At 42.2% G+C, this 23168-nt stretch overlaps 1 protein-coding gene across 1 annotated transcript; it reads left to right on the forward strand.

Annotated features, from left to right (window-relative positions):
* Positions 1-1562: 1562 nt before the first annotated feature.
* Positions 1563-22391, forward strand: LOC308311028 (uncharacterized protein; the record flags this gene model as incomplete). Its single annotated transcript, XM_080757525.1, has 8 exons — positions 1563-1690; positions 5309-5382; positions 8008-8093; positions 12092-12661; positions 15479-15592; positions 18907-19020; positions 20732-20845; positions 22232-22391. Exons 4-8 carry the CDS (start codon positions 12606-12608, stop codon positions 22389-22391), a joined length of 558 nt encoding a protein of 185 aa, XP_080613651.1. The 5' UTR covers positions 1563-1690; positions 5309-5382; positions 8008-8093; positions 12092-12605.
* Between the last annotated feature and the right edge of the window lie 777 nt (positions 22392-23168).

Here is a 23168-nt window from a genome sequence, read left to right on the forward strand (position 1 = left end):
ATCACACCAATATGGCGGAGGCACTGGGCGCTGGTTGTTACTATGGGGTTTAATGAGAGTGTCGCCTCTTTATATAGAATCTCTTTGATTAGGGTGCAAAAATGCTCACTACATATTCGGACACTATAACAAAATGGCGGAACCTCAAAGTAGTGCACTATATGGGGCATAGGGAATGATTTCGGACGCAGCCATATTGTTGTTCTTCACCCAACAGATATGGGAGTTTTTTGTCATTAGTCATGTTTTCAAACAGTGGGTCACTGGGTCAGTGGGTCTCTCTCTCTCTCCCCCCTCTCTCTCTTTCGCTCTCTACCCCTCCCCCTCTCTCTCTCTCTCTCTCTCTCTCCCCCCTCTCTCTCTTTCTCTCTCTACCCCTCCCCCCCTCTCTCTCTCTCTCTCTCTCTCTCTCCCGGGTCTCCCCCCTCCCCTCTCTCCCTCTCTCTTTCTCTCTCTACCCCCCTCTCTCTCTCTCTCCCCCTCACCCCCCCCCCCTCTCTCTCCCCCCTCCCCTCTCTCTCTCAAACTAATAGGCGAGTGTGCTCCGGTGTGGTATTTCCGAACGCGTCCGTACTAGTCAGTCACATACTGAGCATTTAGGTGTGCTGCAGGTCGTTTTTAACCGTCCGTCGCAGTATCAGCCAGCCAGCCAGTCAGTCAGCCAGCCAGCCAGCCAGCCAGCCAGCCAGCCAGCCAGCCAGCCAACCAGCCAGCCAGCCAGCCTTTACTGAGATCTACAAGCTCACAGCGCGGCGCGGCGCGACGCGCTGTGAGCTTGTAGATCTGCTCTTCTAGTTTGGGAGGAATCAAGGAATGAGGAAGTCTCAGATTACATTACGTGTCTCCTCCTCCCTCCCTAGTTCCCTGACTCGCCCCAAACACAAACAGACAGAACATTCACCGATCTTTTTGTCCTCCTCTGAGACTGACTGACTGAGTCCTCTCTGCTCTGCTCAACAATTAAGCTACAGGTAGCTAAAATATATACAAGCTACTTTTAAACCTTATAGTTTATAGCTGTGATCAGGGCGCGCTGGACCGGACCGGCGCTTATAACTTAAGGACTGTGTTAGTATTGACTGTTCACTGTATAACGTGATTAACAATAGCCTATACTGTATACATACATGTATGAAATGTATTGATTGATTGATTGAAATCTTTATTAACAGTTTGCAGAATTATAGTACATTTCAAGCACAAACTCAATACAAAGACTGTTAACTGTGAGTGGACGACCCAATTAAGCCTTACACTTGTTTACAACAGGGTCCACATTGTTCAATTCATCAAAACATTTAGAGACAAACAAATAGACACTTCTATGTAGTTAAAGAACAGAACAGGAATTCATCATATATGACTGTGTGCTGCAGGTCGTTTTTAACCGTCCGTCGCAGCCAGGCAGTCAGCCAGCCAGTCAGCCAACCAGCCAGCCAGCCAGCCAGCCTTTACTGAGATCTACAAGCTCACAGCGCGGCGCGGCGCGACGCGCTGTGAGCTTGTAGATCTGCTCTTCTAGTTTGGGAGGAATCAAGGAATGAGGAAGTCTCAGATTACATTACGTGTCTCCTCCTCCCTCCCTAGTTCCCTGACTCGCCCCAAACACAAACAGACAGAACATTCACCGATCTTTTTGTCCTCCTCTGAGACTGAGTCCTCTCTGCTCTGCTCAACAATTAAGCTACAGGTAGCTAAAATATATACAAGCTACTTTTAAACCTTATAGTTTATAGCTGTGATCAGGGCGCGCTGGACCGGACCGGCGCTTATAACTTAAGGACTGTGTTAGTATTGACTGTTCACTGTATAACGTGATTAACAATAGCCTATACTGTATACATGCATGTATGAAATGTATTGATTGATTGATTGAAATCTTTATTAACAGTTTGCAGAATTACAGTACATTTCAAGCACAAACTCAATACAAAGACTGTTAACTGTGAGTGGACGACCCAATTAAGCCTTACACTTGTTTACAACAGGGTCCACATTGTTCAATTCATCAAAACATTTAGAGACAAACAAATAGACACTTCTATGTAGTTAAAGAACAGAACAGGAATTCATCATATAGGAAGCGAAAAGGGAAAAATATATATATACAGTGAGGGGAACAGGGGGATAAAAGAAAAGAAAACGAAAGACAGAGTGTAGGGTGCCTGCACACAACACCATGCGTTGATGCCATGTGTGCATATGTGCAAGCACCCAACACCACGTCCATACAAAAACATAGTACAATCCATAGTACAAAGACAGAGTGTAGGGCGCCTGCACACAACACCATGCGTTGATGCCATGTGTGCATATGTGCAGGCACACACCACGTCCATACAAAAACATAGTACAATCCAGATAAACATTCAGCTTTTACAGAGGCCAGTTTCGAATTGCAGCCATCCGTAGGTGCCCTTTGAGAGCAGTTTTGAAGGAGTCAAGGGATTCACATGTCTTAATGACTGTTGGTAGGGCGTTCCACATTTTGGTCGCATAGGAGCGAAAATAATTTAGTCCCTTGTTTGTGCCGAATCTGGGTTGTACATGGTTTGTTGCACTGCCTCTGGTGTTGTGGGTGTGGACTTCGTTTACATTAAGGAAGTATTTAGACAGGTACATGGGTATCTTGGTGGTGTATCTAATCTTGTGGACCAGACCCATTGCAAGATGCTGTACTCTGTCGTCGACCCTAAGCCATCCCAGCCTGTCAAAGTGGGCAGGGGTGAGGTGGGTTCGGGGGGTGAGGCCAAGTAGGAGCCTGACCAGTTTGTTTTGGGAGGTCTGGAGCCTTGTATACTAAACTATAAGCCATAGCCTATATATCCTTAAAATACATGTTCCATATAGGCTTACAAACTTAACGGAGCAAGGGTTTATATTTATCACGTTTTATTTACACAACGTATAATGTATGTGCGTCACTCAGAACTCATAACAAGGCCTTCTTCAAGAGCAGCCATTTTGTTAGCCCCACAAGCAGAACCCAATGGTAGTAAAGTTTCTGACATTTTTAAAGCTTAAAGTCCAAAGCTTTACGGAGGGTTCCGAGAGGGGCTACCATTTTGTGTAAACTGTATATAAGCCCATTATAGTTGTTCACATATAGCGCTATATGAGCTTGTAGAGCTGCTATTTTTCCATAGCTAAAGTATAACATAAATAATGCTTAAAACACCAAAATGGTTTACGGGGTGGGGGCGGGTCACGGTTAAAAATAAAAGTATCACTTCCACAAAGCTAGTGTCATTTGTATATTGTTGACCTATCAGTTCAGAGGCCGAGCCAGATTCACCTATAAGGTGACCGTAACATTTTTGTATTCCTATTTCCTACCTCAGTGATGTAAGTATAGGTCATGCTCAATGTAATGAACACCTACTTTTATAAATTGCAGCATTTAACTCCCATGGGCGGGACTTGACTTGACAAAGGGTGAATTGTTAATTGTTAATTGTTATATAAGGTTTTCCCTTATATAGGTCTATGCCGGTATACATGGGGCAACTGGCGGCCCGGGGGCCACATGCGGCCCCCAGCTTCACTTAATGCGGCCCTCAGGTTAATATCAGAATATGTGTTATTGATTTCAGCTGTTTACAATTCCAAACATGTTCATGCAGCTCATGCAGCTCATGCTCCCAACATGTTTAGTTCATAAAGTTAACATAACATGTTCATGCAGCTAATGCAGCTCATGCTCCCAACATGTTTAGTTCACACAAAGTTAACATAACTAAATTCATTTGAATTTTTCAGGATTCCAATAAAGAGAAAATGCCAATTTCTGTTTCCAGTATTTCAATTCAAATGTAGCAAAAATAGCAGATCTACAAGCTTGTAGATCGGCTATTTTTGCCACGTCAACAATTATGCAACGTGGTCCTCTGGAGTGAGTGTGGAAATATACAGTGGCCCTCTCCATCGTCAAAGTTGCCCACCCCTGGCAGGGCTGGGCAACTTTGACGATGGAGAGGGCCACTATATTTCCACACTCACTCCCTAGGGCCATATATTAATATATGGGCCATATATTAATATATGGGCCATATATTACTGTCGTAGCAAAAATACTGATCTACAATCTTTGCTATATTCAAATTGCAATCTTGATTTTTTTGCTATTTTTGAATTGGAATCCTGAAAATTAACATTTTTATGCAATTTCAAATGCATTTAATTATACTTGGGTTGAAGCAATGAGCTACTAAGACTACTACTTTAGACTGAAGTAATAAAAGCGGGTCATGTTTGCATGTTGTTGAATAGTAAACAGCTGAAACCAATATACAGTATCAGTATTCTGATATTAACCTGAGGGCCACATTATGTGAAGGTCGCCAGGGCCGCCAGTTGCCCACCCCTGCCCTATGGTCTATATATATATATATATATATATATATATATATATATATATATATATATATATATATATATAAGGGAAAATCTAATTTATGTTTACGTTTATTTATTTGATATGAACATAACAATTCACCCTTTGAGCCCTCTGTCACATGGAACTCTTTGTTGTGTCCATGTATCAGTGCATCAGTATCCTCTGAGATAACGTGCATTTGGTCTAAAGAAGAGAACTAGTCTACGCCCCCAGCAGCACAACAACATATTATAGTTGCATCTGACAGAGCAGGGGTCAAAGTTGAACCAAAGTTGCTCTCTGGTAGAAATAGGTCAACAATACAATACAAATGCTTTGAGTCCAACAATCTGAACTAACACTTTGAGCAGTTTTGCTGACATCATGTTTTGCGCTGGTCGTGTTGCCCAATATATGCGCTCGTGATTTGGAAGCAAAGATTTGAGTTAAGAATACATAAACTGCCTCCCCCTGGCTAGCCGGGGCGCCTGATGGAGGGGAACCTCCCCCCTGTGACTGTCAGGTGTAAAGGAGCAACTTGGACTCTCAGGCATGAAGGAAGCATGAGTTCAAGTCTGTTGCTCTCCCCTTGTCCCCCATATATGGGGACTAGGTTGCTCTCCCCTTGTCCCCCATATATGGGGACTAGGTTGCTCTGGGTGTGTAGAGCCCAGGATCACATTAGATGATTGACACAGGGGTGAAAAATTAGTTACAAAATCGTGGGATGAAAAAAAAAGAATACATACCGGTATTTAAAGATTTGCCTATTTTTCTAAAACAGCAGACCTACAAGCACCGACTCGAGTGCCGCGCTATGAGCTTGTAGATCTGCTATTTTCCAATAGCTAAAAGTAAACACCAAAAGGGGTTCCCGGGCCTCAGTAAACTATGACCCTTTTTGTTCTCTTTCTGTTTGTTTGACACACACAGGGAACCAGGAAGTCCACCCACCACCGCTGTGTTCCGCTTTTACACCTGGGATAAAAAGATAAAGTCAATCCGAGGTAAGTTAACAGTATATTATGTATCGACGTCGATTAACTTCTTCAGCGTATATGTTCAGGTTCAGGTTTATTTGTCATGTGTATAGATACAGAGTGCATACAATGACATTTATTTTGCTCAGAGCACTCTCAGTCTTACATACACAGGACATAAACAAACATCTATAGTGCAAGAAAAAGACAGGAAAAGAAAAGTGCAAGTGAAGTGAAGTGCAATACAGTTCGAGGTCAGCTGTTCAGCAGCCTGACTGCCTGGGGGTAAAAACTGTTACTGAGACGGGCGGTACGAGATGTGATGCTCTGGTAGCGCTTTTTGGAAGGGAGTAGTTTGAACAGGGTATTTGCGGGGTGGCTGGTGTCTTCCATGATGTTGTGGGCTTTTTTCATACAGCGAGTGGTGTAGATGTTATGGAGACTGTGGTAATTCTGTAGTGCCGATGATTTTAGCTGCTGTTTTAACGGTCCTCTGCAACCTATTGCAATCCTGAGCGGTCGTGTTACCGTACCACACTGTGATACAGCCAGTTAAGACACTTTCAATTATACAGCAGCGATACAAATTCACTAGACCTTTTGTGTGAGTTTTGTTATGCTAGCTTTCATTAAAACGGATTATGTCCAGTACTTTTATCAGATGGATTGTAATCATTCCGGAGTTTAACATCCTACTGAGACCTCTGATACAGACAGAATAACTACTGACCTCTGATACAGACAGAATAACTACTGACCTCTGATACAGACGGTATAACTACTGACCTCTGATACAGGCAGTATAACTACTGACCTCTGATACAGACAGAATAACTACTGACCTCTGATACAGACAGAATAACTACTGACCTCTGATACAGACAGAATAACTACTGACCTCTGATACAGGCAGTATAACTACTGACCTCTGATACAGGCAGTATAACTACTGACCTCTGATACAGACAGAATAACTACTGACCTCTGATACAGACAGAATAACTACTGACCTCTGATACAGACAGAATAACTACTGACCTCTGATACAGACAGAATAACTACTGACCTCTGATACAGACAGAATAACTACTGACCTCTGATACAGACAGTATAACTACTGACCTCTGATACAGTCAGTATAACTACTGACCTCTGATACAGACAGAATAACTACTGACCTCTGATACAGGCAGTATAACTACTGACCTCTGATACAGACAGAATAACTACTGACCTCTGATACAGGCAGTATAACTACTGACCTCTGATACAGACAGAATAACTACTGACCTCTGATACAGACAGAATAACTACTGACCTCTGATACAGACAGAATAACTACTGACCTCTGATACAGACAGAATAACTACTGACCTCTGATACAGTCAGTATAACTACTGACCTCTGATACAGGCAGTATAACTACTGACCTCTGATACAGACAGAATAACTACTGACCTCTGATACAGGCAGAATAACTACTGACCTCTGATACAGACAGAATAACTACTGACCTCTGATACAGACAGTATAACTACTGACCTCTGATACAGGCAGTATAACTACTGACCTCTGATACAGACAGAATAACTACTGACCTCTGATACAGACAGAATAACTACTGACCTCTGATACAGGCAGTATAACTACTGACCTCTGATACAGGCAGTATAACTACTGACCTCTGATACAGGCAGTATAACTACTGACCTCTGATACAGACAGAATAACTACTGACCTCTGATACAGACAGAATAACTACTGACCTCTGATACAGACAGAATAACTACTGACCTCTGATACAGACAGAATAACTACTGACCTCTGATACAGACAGAATAACTACTGACCTCTGATACAGGCAGTATAACTACTGACCTCTGATACAGACAGAATAACTACTGACCTCTGATACAGACAGAATAACTACTGACCTCTGATACAGACGGTATAATTACTGACCTACAGTTTGAACAACACAGTATTTATTACTCTGCATGTGTTCACAGTTCAAACACGCTTGGACGCGCTCTCTCTCTCTCTCTCTCTCTCTCTCTCTCTCTCTGTCTCTCTCTCTCTCTCTCTCTCTCTCTCACACTCACTCACTCACTCTCTCTCTCTCTCTCTCACACACTCGCTCGCACGCACACACACACACACACACACTCAAATAAGTAGCAAATAAAAATTTGCAATTCAAATACACCATGCAGTCTTGTATACTATACTTGTATTTTTTTTAATCGTTTTTTTAACTGTTATTTTATGTGCTCAAACAAAGTAAGACACAGAGAGACGGATTGAATTGAAATCTAGCTAAATCTAGCTTGGTAATGACGAGACACACCTGCAGATACAACCGTTCTAAGTGTGGGAAGGGCCGTCATTTGGCTTGTTGTCATTCTGTGTAGACGTGGCGTGATCTGTTGTTTGTGTGAAACAGGTAACCAACCAGTTTGACAACCGGTTCTCTTTGCTTGTCTCTCTCTCTCTCTCTCTGTCTCTCTCTCTCTCTCTCTCTCTGTCTCTCTCTCTCTGTCTCTCTCTGGCTCTCTCTCTCTGTCTCTCTCTCTCTCTCTCTGTCTCTCTCTCTCTGTCTCTCTCTGGCTCTCTCTCTCTGTCTCTCCGCCCATCTCCACTTTATCCAACCAGGACACAGAAGTCATTCTATGATCCAGTCCAGAGTCTACAGAACAGAACCAGAACCCAGAACCATGGACGGACAGGATTCATGACGGGTAAAGATTCAAACAAACATTTTTCATGACTTGCTGCAGGTCTACATTATACCAGTTTATCACATGGCTTGGTTGAATGCTTCATTCTGATTGGTCAATCGCTGAATTCAGCGGTGAGTTGCCTAATCAAACCCTCTGAGCACCAGCTGCGTAACAGCCACGTAAACACACACACACACACACACACACACACACACACACACACACACACACACACTGTGACACACACCTTCAGGGAGTGAAGGTGACACACACCTTCAGTTAGACTATAGTGTCCGCCCTGACACCGGGAGGTCGAGGTTCGACCCCCGGGCTGGGGAGAGAGATATAAATATATACACTGTAAATATTTATACTGTATACAATCAGGGCTCCAGACTAACTTTAGGTAGGTAGCACTGGCGCCACCTACCTTTTCAGTTGGTAGCGCCACCACAAATTAGGTAGCACCAACCTTTTTTTTGTATAGCGCCTCAGCGCTGTATTAATACATGACCTCATCACCAAGGCTAGCAAAGGCTTTCTTGGCTGAAGCATAAATGCCTTAAATTAAGCAGATAACATGTTATATTTCTCACTCACACATTCTATAGGACAATATTATAATGAATAAACCTATAGTGCATTTTTCCATATCGTTATTATCATTTGGCTACTGTATATGAAACAGAAATGAGACACACCCCTTACCTTCTGCATGGGCATGTTCAACCTAATGGCCAATAAGGATATTTAACACTGAGGTGCCCACTGCCCACTCTTCCTGCACCCTTTTGCAATGTGAAATGCCACCGAATTCATGATCTTTGCCCACTTTCCTCCTGTCTTTTCTTTATATGGAATGAACATGTGAAAGCTGATATGCTTTTATTGTGAAGGGGAAAGTTTCTAAAGGTCTCAGCCTGCATATTTCCATGTGCTGATCTACAAGCTCACAACGTGTGGTGGACGCGACGCGTTGTGAGCTTGTAAATCTGATATTTTCAGCACGCAACACCACGTCGTACGACGAAGAATATACCAGGTTTCACGTGGGAGATGTATTTTGTTCGAGGCGATCATGTATGTAGCCTGGCCTGCATACAGTCTATGGCCTGCACACAGCGCTACTCAGAGGTGATCATGTATGTAGCCTGGCCTGCATACAGTCTATGGCCTGCACACAGCGCTACTCAGAGGTGATCATGTATGTAGCCTGGCCTGCATACAGTCTATGGCCTGCACACAGCGCTACTCAGAGGTGATCATGTATGTAGCCTGGCCTGCATACAGCCTATGGCCTGCACACAGCGCTACTCAGAGGTGATCATGTATGTAGCCTGGCCTGCATACAGTCTATGGCCTGCACACAGCGCTACTCCACGCAAAATAACAAGCTATTGGAAGCTATTTTTCAACAAGTTTACCGTGTTTGGGGTCGGGGACGAGGCGCAGTCCCCCATATTATGTTGTGTCTGCTGTCTCCGTGGATTCAGCGACAGCAATGCACAGCATGCATCATCATAGTTGTAAAAAGCTCCAGGGAAACTTATGTACAGCCGATGTTGAAATCAGTTTCCTTTTTTTCGGGGTTGATCAGTGAGCGCGCCGCCGCTGTTGAACTCACGCGTGTCGCGTGCAGACCGGTGCAGACAGACAGGCAGAGAGAGAGAGAGAGAGAGAGGGAGGGAGAAAGAGAGAGAGGAGGCGCGGAATGAGTGAGAATAAAGTAATATTTTATTATCGCGCTAACGCCCGTGCTTCATTGAGTTTAGCATAGTGGTAAAGGCTTCACATAGACTAAAATGCTAGGAAGGGACTAGTGGACAAGAGATCCAGTAAAAGTAATTTTGCACTTGGTTGCATGCTGAAAATATCAGATCTACAAGCTCAGAACGTGTCGCGCTAGATCGGCTATTTTCAGTGCACGGCCCAAAAAGGTTGCCATATAATGGTTATTTCAGTAAGCAGGGAATTCATTTTTATTTTATTTTTTAATGCTTTATTAACAGATTGCTGTGATTTCACAATGATTGTTAAAAGGAAAATTGCTTTTTAATTGCATCTATTTGTGTGCACATTTTGGTTTGCCTTACTTCTTATTTAAACTTAATTTATGCATAGTAGTAGTAGTAGTAGTAGTGTTTTCATTGCTGAAAATAGCTGATTTACAAGCTCACAACGTGTTGTGAGCTTGTAACTTATACTGGATCTCTTGTCCACTAGTCCCTTCTTACATTTTAGTCTACTTTTTATTTGTTGTGCTGCCTTTGGAATGGCAGTTTGGTTAAAATGCATAGTTTAAAAATGTTTAATAATCCTGTCATTTAATTAATTAAGTTAATAGTTAAAAGGTGAAGTGTATTGTAACAGTTCTTACGGTTTTTACTGCCCTCCAGTGGTGGAAGTGAGTCCCTGAAAGTGAAACGAAACTTCAGCAGAGCATTTCCAGTAAAACGAAACTCATTTCCCAGTACTGACGGAACAGTGAGCTGCGTGCGCATGGTCCGCTGATAATTATTCTTTAATGCTTTTGCCTTAATTGGACATATATTGTCTGTAAGTACTTTGAAGTTCTAGTTAATCGGTTCAAAGAGTATATTTAATTTAGTATGTGATGTTTGCAGAATGCCTTTGTAGTTGGTTATTATGTGTTTGGAAATTGTGTAAACACGTCTGCGTGTTAGTTTACTGCTGCAGTAGCAGTAGCCATTTTCTGTGTTTGATTTCAACACTGTGTACCAAGTTCAGTGCAAATAGCCTACTGATAACTATGCATACTATAAACTATATTACTCACACACTCACACATATTTCCTGTCTGTTTTTCACTTTCGTCAGTGGAAAAAGGCAGTCGATGAACATTTTTCGTCTCAGTTTTAGCCGACGAAAACAACACTACTTGAGCAGTAGGCTGAATGTCATAGTTTATTACTGAGACAATTCAATTAAATTCAATTCAAAGGGCTTTATTGGCATGAGAAAACATACGTTTACATTGCCAAAGCAGAAAGAACAATACAACAATACAGCAATACAATCAAAACAAAAATGATGTACTTTGAAGGTCAGAATCTTCAATAGATCAACTTCTGTGTACCAAGATCACTCGATGCAGGTATAGTGCAGGAATATACACAATGATTAGTCTGAGACAGACAAAAAAAGAAAACAGACTCAAGTGCGCACCCAAGTGGTCAAAGTTGTGTGCTGTTAACTGTCAACTACCAACATGACAATGCTCCAAATGTATGTATGTGCATTTATCTACTGTACATCGAGGCGTTGTGAGCTTGTAGATCGGCTATTTGAACTATTAAAAAATGTTTTTCAAAAAAGCAAAGTAGTTTAGGGATAAGGGGTTTAGCCCGCAATAGAGCCCTCAGGTTTTGATGCATTTTTTTATGGATTTATTATGAACAGGGATGGTAAATAAAATATGTTGAAATACAACTACAGCTTGTGTCCAAAACTCACAGAAATAGTTATACTTATGTGAAGTCATGTCAGTCAAATAATATACTGTACCATTACAAATTCCAATTGTCTACACCTGCCTTCCAGAATGTGTGTGCCCAGGGTAGAAAACCTGGCCTGGCACAGAGCACACTTTTATAGTTTAACCCATTCTGACCTGAGATCGGATTCATACGAGGTTTCCACTGGACACACACACACTGGTCTGATTTATAACCCATTCTGACCTGAGATCAGATTCTAAAAATGTCAGTCGCTCTTCGATTTTTCAAAAATATCAGACCTGCAAGCTCGTAAGCGCGGCACTCGCAAGCTTGTAGATCTGCTATTTTTCAATAGCTAAAGTATAACATAATGCTTAAGGGCGCGCACTGCAATGCAAACCAATAGGTCGAGTGCGCTCCGGTGCGCCCTAAAACACCAACCAGAATGGGTTAATGTGTTTTAAATTTAGAGTGCTATGATATGAGAGATATGGACTGTAGATTCAACATGGATTAAAATGATTCACTAAATATTGTTCATCTTCTCTTTTCTACCAGGAGTCATCAGGAGATGAGCAGCACTGCATGGAGCCAGAGGAGAATGTCCCATTCATTTAGCTTCATACTAGACAAAACAAATCACAACAATGTCAGGGAATGTTAGGAAAACACCAACGTGGACTATACACACAAAAAAAATACTTTTACTTGTAACGGAGGACTTAATTGTCCACCGCTGGTTGACATTATTGGCATACAGACAGTGTGGGTTCTAGAGGAGCATAGCTTACAAGCAAGTAAAAAGTACTCAGTCCTAAGTCTACTGAGTACTAAGTCTACTGACTAAGTGTACTCAGTCCTAAGTCTACTCAGTCCTAAGTCTACTGACTACTAAGTCTACTGAGTACTAAGTCTACTCAGTCCTAAGTCTACTGACTACTAGGTATACTAGTCCTAAGTCTACTTGACAGGTTTTAAACTTTTTAGCTGTCAATGATTGAAGAAAAGTTCTCTTTACTAAATACTGGATTGTGACGACATTTGACTGTAGCTGATAATACAATATATCACTATGGAGAAAATGAGTGGGAGTTCTGCTTCTGACGGAGACGACCCGAGCGATGAAAGGTTTGAATTCACTCATTTATAATAATAATAATAATAATGGTTTTTATTTATAACGCACTTTACATTCGCAAGAATCTCAAAGTGCTACAGCAGTGAATAAAAGCAAAAGAAACAACACACCATTAAAAACATCAAATAGAACAGGAACATTACAATTACCACCGCTGAAGTGCCCTTTGAGCAAGGCATTGAACCTCTACCATGAAATGTTCTATGAGCAGGGCCTGGTTGTAAACAAGTTCTTGAGCTTAGTCCAGTTAGGGCCGATTCATACTCCTATTTTAGAGCCGAATAAAAGTCGGTTCGGCGCTGTAGAGCCTACAATGTGACGTCATTTGAGGTTCGGGGGGGGCGGGTACCGTCCTAAAGTCGGCTCTTCGGTGCTACTGAAAATTTCTGACGAGCCGAAATCATTTCGGCACTACAGCGCCGAAACAGCGGTAAAATAGGAGTATGAATCGGCCCTTACCCTGGGTAAAAACATAGTACCTTTCCTTTCTTACTTCCATTGGAAATGCATCGGGGCGGCCATGACACTTGCATCTAGCTTGCATCGATGTTGCATGCTAGATCGAAAGGTGTGAGTGAGGCCAATGAGAGAACTTTTGTCCCGAACCGACTCTTCGGTGTGGTTTAGATATAAGGGGCTCCATTTCAGTCACTGCTAAACCCCTTATCCCTAAACTTCTTTGCCATTTTGCCATTTAACATTTTTGAATAGTTCAACTAGCCAATCTACATTGACACGTTGTGAGCTTGTAGACTGGCCATTTAAATTATTCAAAAATGTTAAGCAAAATAGTAAAAAAAAATAAGTTTAGGGATAAGGGGTTTAAAATGATTAAATAAATACATGTTTGATAATGAGCATTCATTCAATATGATAACTTCTCACAGCAGATCAAGCATTCAGGAACAACATTACCTTTCGTTGCGTTGTTTAATAAAAAGCATTTTTATCCGAGCGCCCCGGCTACTTTTTTCAAACTGGGTTCGTTTGGGAAATCCACAGTTGCACACCGGGAGCGCACTCGCATTATGGGCTATTTCCCCTACCCCACCATAAAAGCCCTCAACGGGGGCGCTGCGAAGTCAAGTCAAGATTTATAATTATACGTTTAATTATTGTAATGTATAATTACGGCAACTGGCGGCCCCGGGGGGGGGGGGGGCACATGCGGCCTCCCCATCTTCACTTAATGCGGCCCTCAGGTACATATCAGAATACTGAGATAATTTTGGTTTCAGCTGTTTACAATTCCGCTTTAATTACAAGCAATTAGAGGCATTTGAAATGACATAAAAATGTACATTTTCAGGATTCCAATTCAAAAAATAGCAAAAAAAGAAAATCAAGATTTCAATTCTAATATAGCAAAAAATAGCAGATCTACAAGCTCAAAACGCGTCACAGTGCGACGCGTTTTGAGCTTGTAGATCTACTATTTTTGCTACAACAGCAATGTGGCCCTCTGGAGTGAGTGTGGAAATGTAGTGGCCCTCTCCATCGTCAAAGTTGCCCAACCACTGATTTAATATGTTCTGCCTGCCATCAGTCAGTTTTAGTTTCAGATAACGTATTGCTTATTCTACTGTCCAATGACATTGTTTGAAGGGGAGACCTCTGCAAACCCGCACACTGTCACCTGCTGATTCAAGAGCTTTTTATTTAATGTCAAACGCAACGACGTTTGGCTCTTTCGACCTGACTCGGAATAGGCTGACATCACTAAATACATTTCATAGGTATAGAACAACCAATCGGAAAGCAGCACGTAATCATCTTAACAGATAGCAGCTGCATAGTCATGTGACTCTTAACCCATTCTGACCTGAGATCAGATTAAAAAAATGTCTTCTACATCCTGACAGTTTTCTGAAAAAGCTATGTTTCTATGTCAGTCGTTCTTCGATTTTTCAAAAATAGCAGACCTACGCTATGAGCTTGTAGATCTGCTATTTTTCAATAGCTAAAGCATAACGTAATGCTAACACCAAAAGGGGTTCCCGCCCCAAAATGGGTTAAAGTTACAGTGCTTCTGTGACATTCCTTGCAAATACTATTGCAAAATAACAAAATACAATATAATACAGGGACAAATATATAAAATATGTCATACCATAAAATACAAGAAAATCAACATACAATAAATACGCAAATTAATGTCACATATAAGGTCCTATACGACAGTAGTGGACAGTAAAAGTAAAAACAACACAAATGGTGCTTGGAGGCATTTAGTATGGATAATTATAGCATGACGTTTAATTAAGCAATATTACACGAGAGGGTGTGGTTTAACGTGATTATTGAATTATGATTATTGAACGAGACGAAGTCGAGTTGAACATGTAATGTATTCTTTAAATTGTTTCCTAAGACAATGTTGCTGCTGCTCTGATGCACAACTGATACATTTATAATCTGATCCTTTCTAAAAATATATTACGGCTAGGTGTGCTGTCGTGCTAATTTCAGCACGGCCGGAGAGCCTATTGCAACCAATTGCTTGGTCAGAAGAACTACCTGTATTATATCTATTTGATACATCCTGGTTTGAGTCTCTCTGCACGGCCCACGCCTGATATGACTCGCTATAAATAAACTAAATCCTCTCGTTGAATCCCACTGTTCATGATCACTGTTGCTGTGTTTATGTGAATGCATTTTAAATAGTATTTTTTTAATGCATCTGTGTGTTTTATGTAATGTGTGATTGTTGTAACTGACTGCCGGTGTGCCAAAGACACATTTACATTTTATGTACCGGTAAATGTAATGGACAATAAAGTTTTCTTTGTCTTTATCTTTAACAGGGTTGATCGTCACAGAGCAGTCTCTCCTGTACCCAGCTGTGTCTCCATGAAGAGTGACTCGTCCATGCATGGACTTATTGACTTCAAAGATGGACACCACTCTACTGATCAAAGGTTGGAACATTAACTCCTTTACAACCAACTGCTCCATCTGGTGTCTGAATTGTGTACTCCAAGTCAAGTCAAATCAAATCAAACTTTATTTATATAGCATCTATCTGAGCAGATCTAATGGGGAGGGGCAGAAATGGTTTTATAGTGCCGGTGAGAAGGCGGTCAGCTGTGTTCTGCACTAGCTGTAAACGCCTGAGTGACGCCTGGTCGATGCCAATATACAAAGAGTTGCAATAATCTATTCTTGATTATATCAAAGCATGGATAACCATCTCCAGCTGTTTTTAGGGGGAGGTAGGATTTGACCGTGGCGATGATTGGAAGAAGAGAGTTTTAACGACGGAGCTGATTTGTTTATTAAGTTTAAAATCTTGTATCAAAAATAAAACCAAGAGGGGGGACAGTGGCACAGTCGGTAGTGTTGTCGCCTCACAGCTAGAAGGTCCTGGGTTCGATTCCCGCTGTGGGCGCTGGGGGCGTGTTCTCTCCTCTGAGTCATCAGTGCCCATACCCGAGGCGGGGTTGGCGAAAGGGCCTTTCTGTGTGGAGTTTGCATGTTCTCCCCGTTCCCCGTTTGGTAGGTACCCTCATGTTCTCCCCGTGTCCCCTAGGGTAGGTACCCTCACATGTTCTCCCCGTGTCCCCTAGGGTAGGTACCCTCATGTTCTCCCCGTGTCCCCTAGGGTAGGTACCCTCACATGTTCTCCCCGTGTCCCCTAGGGTAGGTACCCTCACATGTTCTCCCCGTGTCCCCTAGGGTAGGTACCCTCACATGTTCTCCCCGTGTCCCCTAGGGTAGGTACCCTCACATGTTCTCCCCGTGTCCCCTAGGGTACCCTCACAAAAACATGCAGTAATCCTGGTCGGAATGTGTTAAGGAGATAACTGTTACAATTGCTCAATTCAACAGACCCATTCAGGATTCTAAAAACGCCTTCTCAATCCTGACCTAAGTTTTAAGTGTTTAGAGAGGCACTTGTCTTTATCTCCTTGGGCAAATCATTCCATTGCACCGTTTGTACTACATGGAATACAAGCTACTGTTATGCTAATTACTGTCTGTTACAATTTACAATTTACAATTTAGGCATTTAGCAGACGCTCTTAATCCAGAGCGATTTACATTAAGCAAGAACAAAAAAGCATGGGAATACGTCACATAAAAACCATTTATCATGAAACATGCGTAAGCTAAGAAAGTAACAGTGGAATATCTATATAATGAAGCTATACATATAAACTATACATATGTACTATGTAGGGCTGCACGATTTTGCCCAAAAAAATAACCTCGATTATTTTCTCTGAAACCTCGATTTCGGTTTCGGTTTCGATTATTTTTCAGTAAAATAAATACATTGTCTCAAAATGTTTTTTTTTTTTTTTTTTTAACTACGCAAACAAATGTGAATTTTCCTATTGGAATAAAGTCCAAAACTTAAAAGGATCCCTGGCTAAAGACAAATATGCCTTAAAACATTACACTTGCCCTCTATGAATAAAAATAAATAAAAACACTATTTAATTTCTTTCATAAATGGATAATCTTTCAATCAATAGGGACTGCTCCCATCGCAGGTTGATATATGTCCATGTGTGGTCCAGCCCTATGGAATGCATATGCTAATAAAAACAACTTAATACTTCCTAAGAATAATATGAGCATCAAAGCAATATTTAAATACTTTTTATTAGCATGTGCATGCCATGCATTCCCTGGGGCTGGACCACACATGGACATACAGTATGTCATATGACAACCTCAACTTGGACAGGAGCAGTTCCTATTGAGTGAAAGATAAACAGTGTACACTACCCAACTTTATTTTATGAAAGAAATACCAATATTGAAGGTGTTTTTATTTTTAGTTATAGAGGGCAAGTATAGTGTTTTAAGGCATATTTGTCTGGCCAGGGATCCTTTTAAACAAAGAAAGATAAATCCCCTTTGGGATTAAAGTGAAAACGTTTACAAAATGTCCAAATTAATTCTTAAAAAATAGCCAATTTAATGTTTAGGTGCCCACTCTTCCTGCACCCTTTGCAATGTGAAATGCCACTGAATCTGTAGGCCTAATCCTTTTTCATTTTTATTCTGTCTCGTCATATGGGCCATGTGAAAAATAATGATCATCTCTTCAACTTGTGACAGCTGATGCTTGTACTGTCACGGCAAAAGTTTCTGAACGTCTCATCCTCCATTTTTACGTGTGCTGAAAATAGCCGATCTACTAGCTCACAGCGTGTTGCGGAGGCGACACGTCGTGAGCTTGCAGATCAGCTATTTTTTTGCACGCTGATGCAACAGGTCGTACGGCGAAACATAAGACAGGCTTTCCCTTTGTTTTTAGCCGAGACGACGTACAGTCAGACACACATGGCTATTGGCTCCTCGATGCAAAATAAACAGTAGTGTACACTACCCAACTTTACGATAATAAGGGACAGTAGGTCGGGACACGGTATTGATATTAAAGCTGTCCCACTCGCCCGATTAGCTCTGGTCCATAGCCCTAATGCTAGGGTAGAATTAGCATCAGGGCTATGGACCAGAGCTACTCTCGCCACTATGCCTGTCCATTCTCCATGCGTGCTGCCGTCTCCCACACTACTCTCCCACAGGGACCGACCCTCCACTATGTCGGAACTAAAACCTGTCCCCGTAAAAAGTCTGTGCCTGTGAGAGAAGGCAACACGAGCGTCCCAACCTGCTCCAGCACCCGGAAAACATACACAAGCACAGCGGCGTGTGCATCCACAACTTTTACAACGCTGAGTAGTTTGCTCCACATCCGAAACGGAGAAGCCGAGTCATTTCAAGACGACAGACATTGTCTAGCCTATTTTAGCAACTAAATCCTTGTTCCTATCGCTCCCCCTGGCAGACATGCTAACGCTGCTTTTCTCTCTGCGCGGCAGAGGGAGGAGGAAGTAACTACGGTAGCCCGGCAGCCTGCAGGCAGGTGCGAGAGAGATTTACCGTAAATGCCCTAGTTAAAGGGAAAAACGATTTTCGATTAACTTTTTTTTAAATCGTCCAAATCCAAAAATCGCGATTTCGATTAAAATTCGATTAATCGCCCAGCCCTAGTACTATGGCGTGCTATGACTACATACAATGCAATTATAGTGCTGTCTACATAACATGCTATAAGTCTGTATCAAATGCTATCTAAGTCTACAGAAATGCTATCTAAGGGGGTAGGCGGTAGGGTAAGGGCTATGGTCCTGTTATTTACTTAGTATTATTTCTAGTAGTATTATTCACTGTCTCTGTTGTTTATGTATTGTTATTTCTGTCTGTATGATTCCAGAAGTGTCTACCACAGAGCAGAGTCTCCAACTCCCAGCCTTCTGTCTGTGAAGAGTGACTGGTCTAAAGGAAATCCTCCTGACTTCAGTAACGAACCTGGACCTCCTGATTCACAGTATGTCAACCCTCCTATAAATATATACAACACTATAACACTGTACACTATAACACTATACAATATACACTATAACATATTTTATAGTGCCGGTGAGAAGGCGGGCAGCTGTGTTCTGCACTAGCTGTAAACGCCTGAGTGACGCCTGGTCGATGCCAATATACAAAGAGTTGCAATAATCTATTCTTGATGAAATCAAAGCATGGATAACCATCTCCAGCTGTTTTTAGGGGGAGGTAGGATTTGACCGTGGTGATGATTGAAAAAGAGAGGTTTAACGATGGAACTGATTTGTTTATTAAGTTTAAATCTTTATGAAAAAGCAAAACCAAGAGGGGGCACAGTGGCACAGTCGGTAGTGTTGTCGCCTCACAGCTAGAGCTTAGCAAAGGAACACAGGGCCAGGGATCACAATGACTGACTGGTAGGCTTTCTTTATTTTCTGTAGGCTGCAACATGGCCTCGCTCTTATTTTTTTAAACAAGATATTGCACTGTCCTGTTTTTTTTTTTACTTAAAGAGAGAGAGAGAAAGAGAGACTTCTGAAAATATTGCACTGATCTATGACTCATGTTTATTTTATTTTAGTTAAAAAGGAGAGCAAGAGACTGTTCTGAAAATATTGCACTGAGTTTTTAGTTTAAATTTATTTTTTTTAAAACAAAAAGAGTCTGTTCTGTCATGATGTGAAACTATGAGTCTATAACTGTTTTAATGTGGACATATTGCACTGAGTTTATAACTGTTCTAATGTGGAAATATGCATGACATGTAGCAACACAAAATGGACAATGAAATATGTGGAAACCGAGGAAATGTACTATTGACTAAGGGAATTTATTACTATGGCACTCTGAGTAGCAAGGAAAAATATCATGGCACTTCATGTCAAAAAGGTTGCCTACCCCTGCCCTAGGGTAGGTACCCTCACATGTTCTCCCCGTGTCCCCTAGGGTAGGTACCCTCACATGTTCTCCCCGTGTCCCCTAGGGTAGGTACCCTCACATGTTCTCCCCGTGTCCCCTAGGGTAGGTACCCTCACATGTTCTCCCCGTGTCCCCTAGGGTAGGTACCCTCACATGTTCTCCCCGTGTCCCCTAGGGTAGGTACCCTCACACGTTCTTCCCGTGTCCCCTAGGGTAGGTACCCTCACATGTTCTCCCCATGTCCCCTAGGGTAGGTACCCTCACATGTTCTCCCCGTGTCCCCTAGGGTAGGTACCCTCACATGTTCTCCCCCTGTCCCCTAGGGTAGGTACCCTCACATGTTCTCCCCGTGTCCCCTAGGGTAGGTACCCTCACATGTTCTCCCCGTGTCCCCTAGGGTAGGTACCCTCACATGTTCTCCCCGTGTCCCCTAGGGTAGGTACCCTCACATGTTCTCCCCGTGTCCCCTAGGGTACCCTCACAAAAGCATGAGGTAATCCTGGTAGGAATGTGTTAAGGAGAAAACTGTTACAATTGCTCAATTCAACAGACCCATTCAGGATTCTAAAAACGCCTTCTCAATCCTGACCTAAGTTTTAAGTGTTTAGAGAGGCACTTGTCTTTATCTCCTTGGGCAAATCATTCCATTGCACCGTTTGTACTACATGGAATACAAGCTACTGTTATGCTAATTACCGTCTGTTATTTACTTAGTATTTTTTCTAGTAGTATTGTTCACGGTCTCTGTTGTTTATGTATTGTTATTTCTTTCTGTATGATTCCAGAAGTGTCCACCACAGAGCAGAGTCTCCAACTCCCAGCCTTCTGTCTGTGAAGAGTGACTGGTCTAAAGGAAATCCACCTGACTTCAGTAACGAACCTGGACCTCCTGATTCACAGTATGTCAACCCTCCTATAAATATATACAACACTATAACACTGTAACACTATACACTATAACACTATACAATATACACTATAACATATTTTATAGTGCCGGTGAGAAAGCGGGCAGCTGTGTTCTGCACTAGCTGTAAACGCCTGAGTGACGCCTGGTCGATGCCAATATACAAAGAGTTGCAATAATCTATTCTTGATGAAATCAAAGCATGGATAACCATCTCCAGCTGTTTTTAGGGGGAGGTAGGATTTGACCGTGGTGATGATTGAAAAAGAGAGGTTTAACGATGGAACTGATTTGTTTATTAAGTTTAAATCTTTATGAAAAAGCAAAACCAAGAGGGGGGACAGTGGCACAGTCGGTAGTGTTGTCGCCTCACAGCTAGAGCTTAGCAAAGGGACACAGGGCCAGGGATCACAATGACTGACTGGTAGGCTTTCTTTATTTTCTGTAGGCTGCAACATGGCCTTATTTTTTTTGAACAAGATATTGCACTGTCCTGTTTTTTTATTTTAGTTAAAGAGAGAGAGAGAAAGAGAGACTTCTGAAAATATTGCACTGATCTATGACTCATGTTTATTTTATTTTAGTTAAAAAGGAGAGCAAGAGACTGTTCTGAAAATATTGCACTGAGTTTTTAGTTTTAATTTATTTTATTTAAAACAAAAAGAGTCTGTTCTGTCATGATGTGAAACTATGAGTCTATAACTGTTTTAATGTGGACATATTGCACTGAGTTTATAACTGTTCTAATGTGGAAATATGCATGACATGTAGCAACACAAAATGGACAATGAAATATGTGGAAACCGTGGAAATGTACTATTGACTAAGGGAATTTATTACTATGGCACTCTGAGTATCAAGGAAAAATATCATGGCACTTCATGTCAAAAAGGTTGCCTACCCCTGCCCTAGGGTAGGTACCCTCACATGTTCTCCCCGTGTCCCCTAGGGTAGGTACCCTCACATGTTCTCCCCGTGTCCCCTAGGGTAGGTACCCTCACATGTTCTCCCCGTGTCCCCTACGGTAGGTACCCTCACATGTTCTACCCGTGTCCCCTAGGGTAGGTACCCTCACATGTTCTCCCCGTGTCCCCTAGGGTAGGTACCCTCACATGTTCTCCCCGTGTCCCCTAGGTTATAGTACCCTCACATGTTCTTCCGTGTCCCCTAGGGTAGGTACCCTCACATGTTCATGTGGCCCAGAGGCACTTGTCTTTATCTCCTTGGGCAAATCATTCCATTGCACCGTTTGTACTACATGGAATACAAGCTACTGTTATGCTAATTAATGTCTGTTATTTACTTAGTATTATTTCTAGTAGTATTATTCACTGTCTCTGTTGTTTATGTATTGTAATTTCTGTCTGTATGATTCCAGAAGTGTCCACCACAGAGCAGAGTCTCCAACTCCCAGCCTTCTGTCTGTGAAGAGTGACTGGTCTAAAGGAAATCCTCCTGACTTCAGTAACGAACCTGGACCTCCTGATTCACAGTATGTCAACCCTCCTATAAATATATACAACACTATGACACTGTAACACTATACAATATACACTATAACACTATACAATATACACTATAACATATTTTATAGTGACTGTGAGAAGGCGTGCAGCTGTGTTCTGCACTAGCTGTAAACGCCTGAGTGACGCCTGGTCGATGCCAATATACAAAGAGTTGCAATAATCTATTCTTGATGAAATCAAAGCATGGATAACCATCTCCAGCTGTTTTTAGGGGGAGGTAGGATTTGACCGTGGCGATGATTGGAAGAAGAGAGTTTTAACAACGGAACTGATTTGTTTATTAAGTTTAAAATCTTTATCAAAAATAACCAAGAGGGGGGACAGTGGTACAGCCGGTAGTGTTGTCGCCTCACAGCTAGAAGGTCCTGGGTTCGATTCCCGCTTTGGGCGCTGGGGGCGTGTTCTCTCCTCTGCGTCACCAGAGCCCATACCCGAGGCGGGGTTGGCGAAACGGCCTTTCTGTGTGGAGTTTGTATGTTCTCCCCGTTTCCCTTAGGGTATAGTACCCTCACATGTTCTCCGCGTGTCCCCTAGGGTAGGTACCCTCACATGTTCTCCCCGTGTCCCCTAGGATAGGTACCCTCACATGTTCCCCCCCGTGTCCCCTAGGGTAGGTACCCTCACATGTTCCCCCCGTGTCCCCTAGGGTAGGTACCCTCACATGTTCTCCCCGTGTCCCATAGGGTACCCTCACAAAAGCATGAAGTAATCCTGGTAGGAATGTGTTCAGGAGAAAACTGTTACAATTGCTCAATTCAACAGACCCATTCAGGATTCTAAAAACGCCTT

This window comes from Protomyctophum bolini, assembly GCF_963924005.1.
Source record: "Protomyctophum bolini genome assembly, chromosome: 23".
In the NCBI taxonomy this organism is placed as follows: domain Eukaryota; kingdom Metazoa; phylum Chordata; class Actinopteri; order Myctophiformes; family Myctophidae; genus Protomyctophum; species Protomyctophum bolini.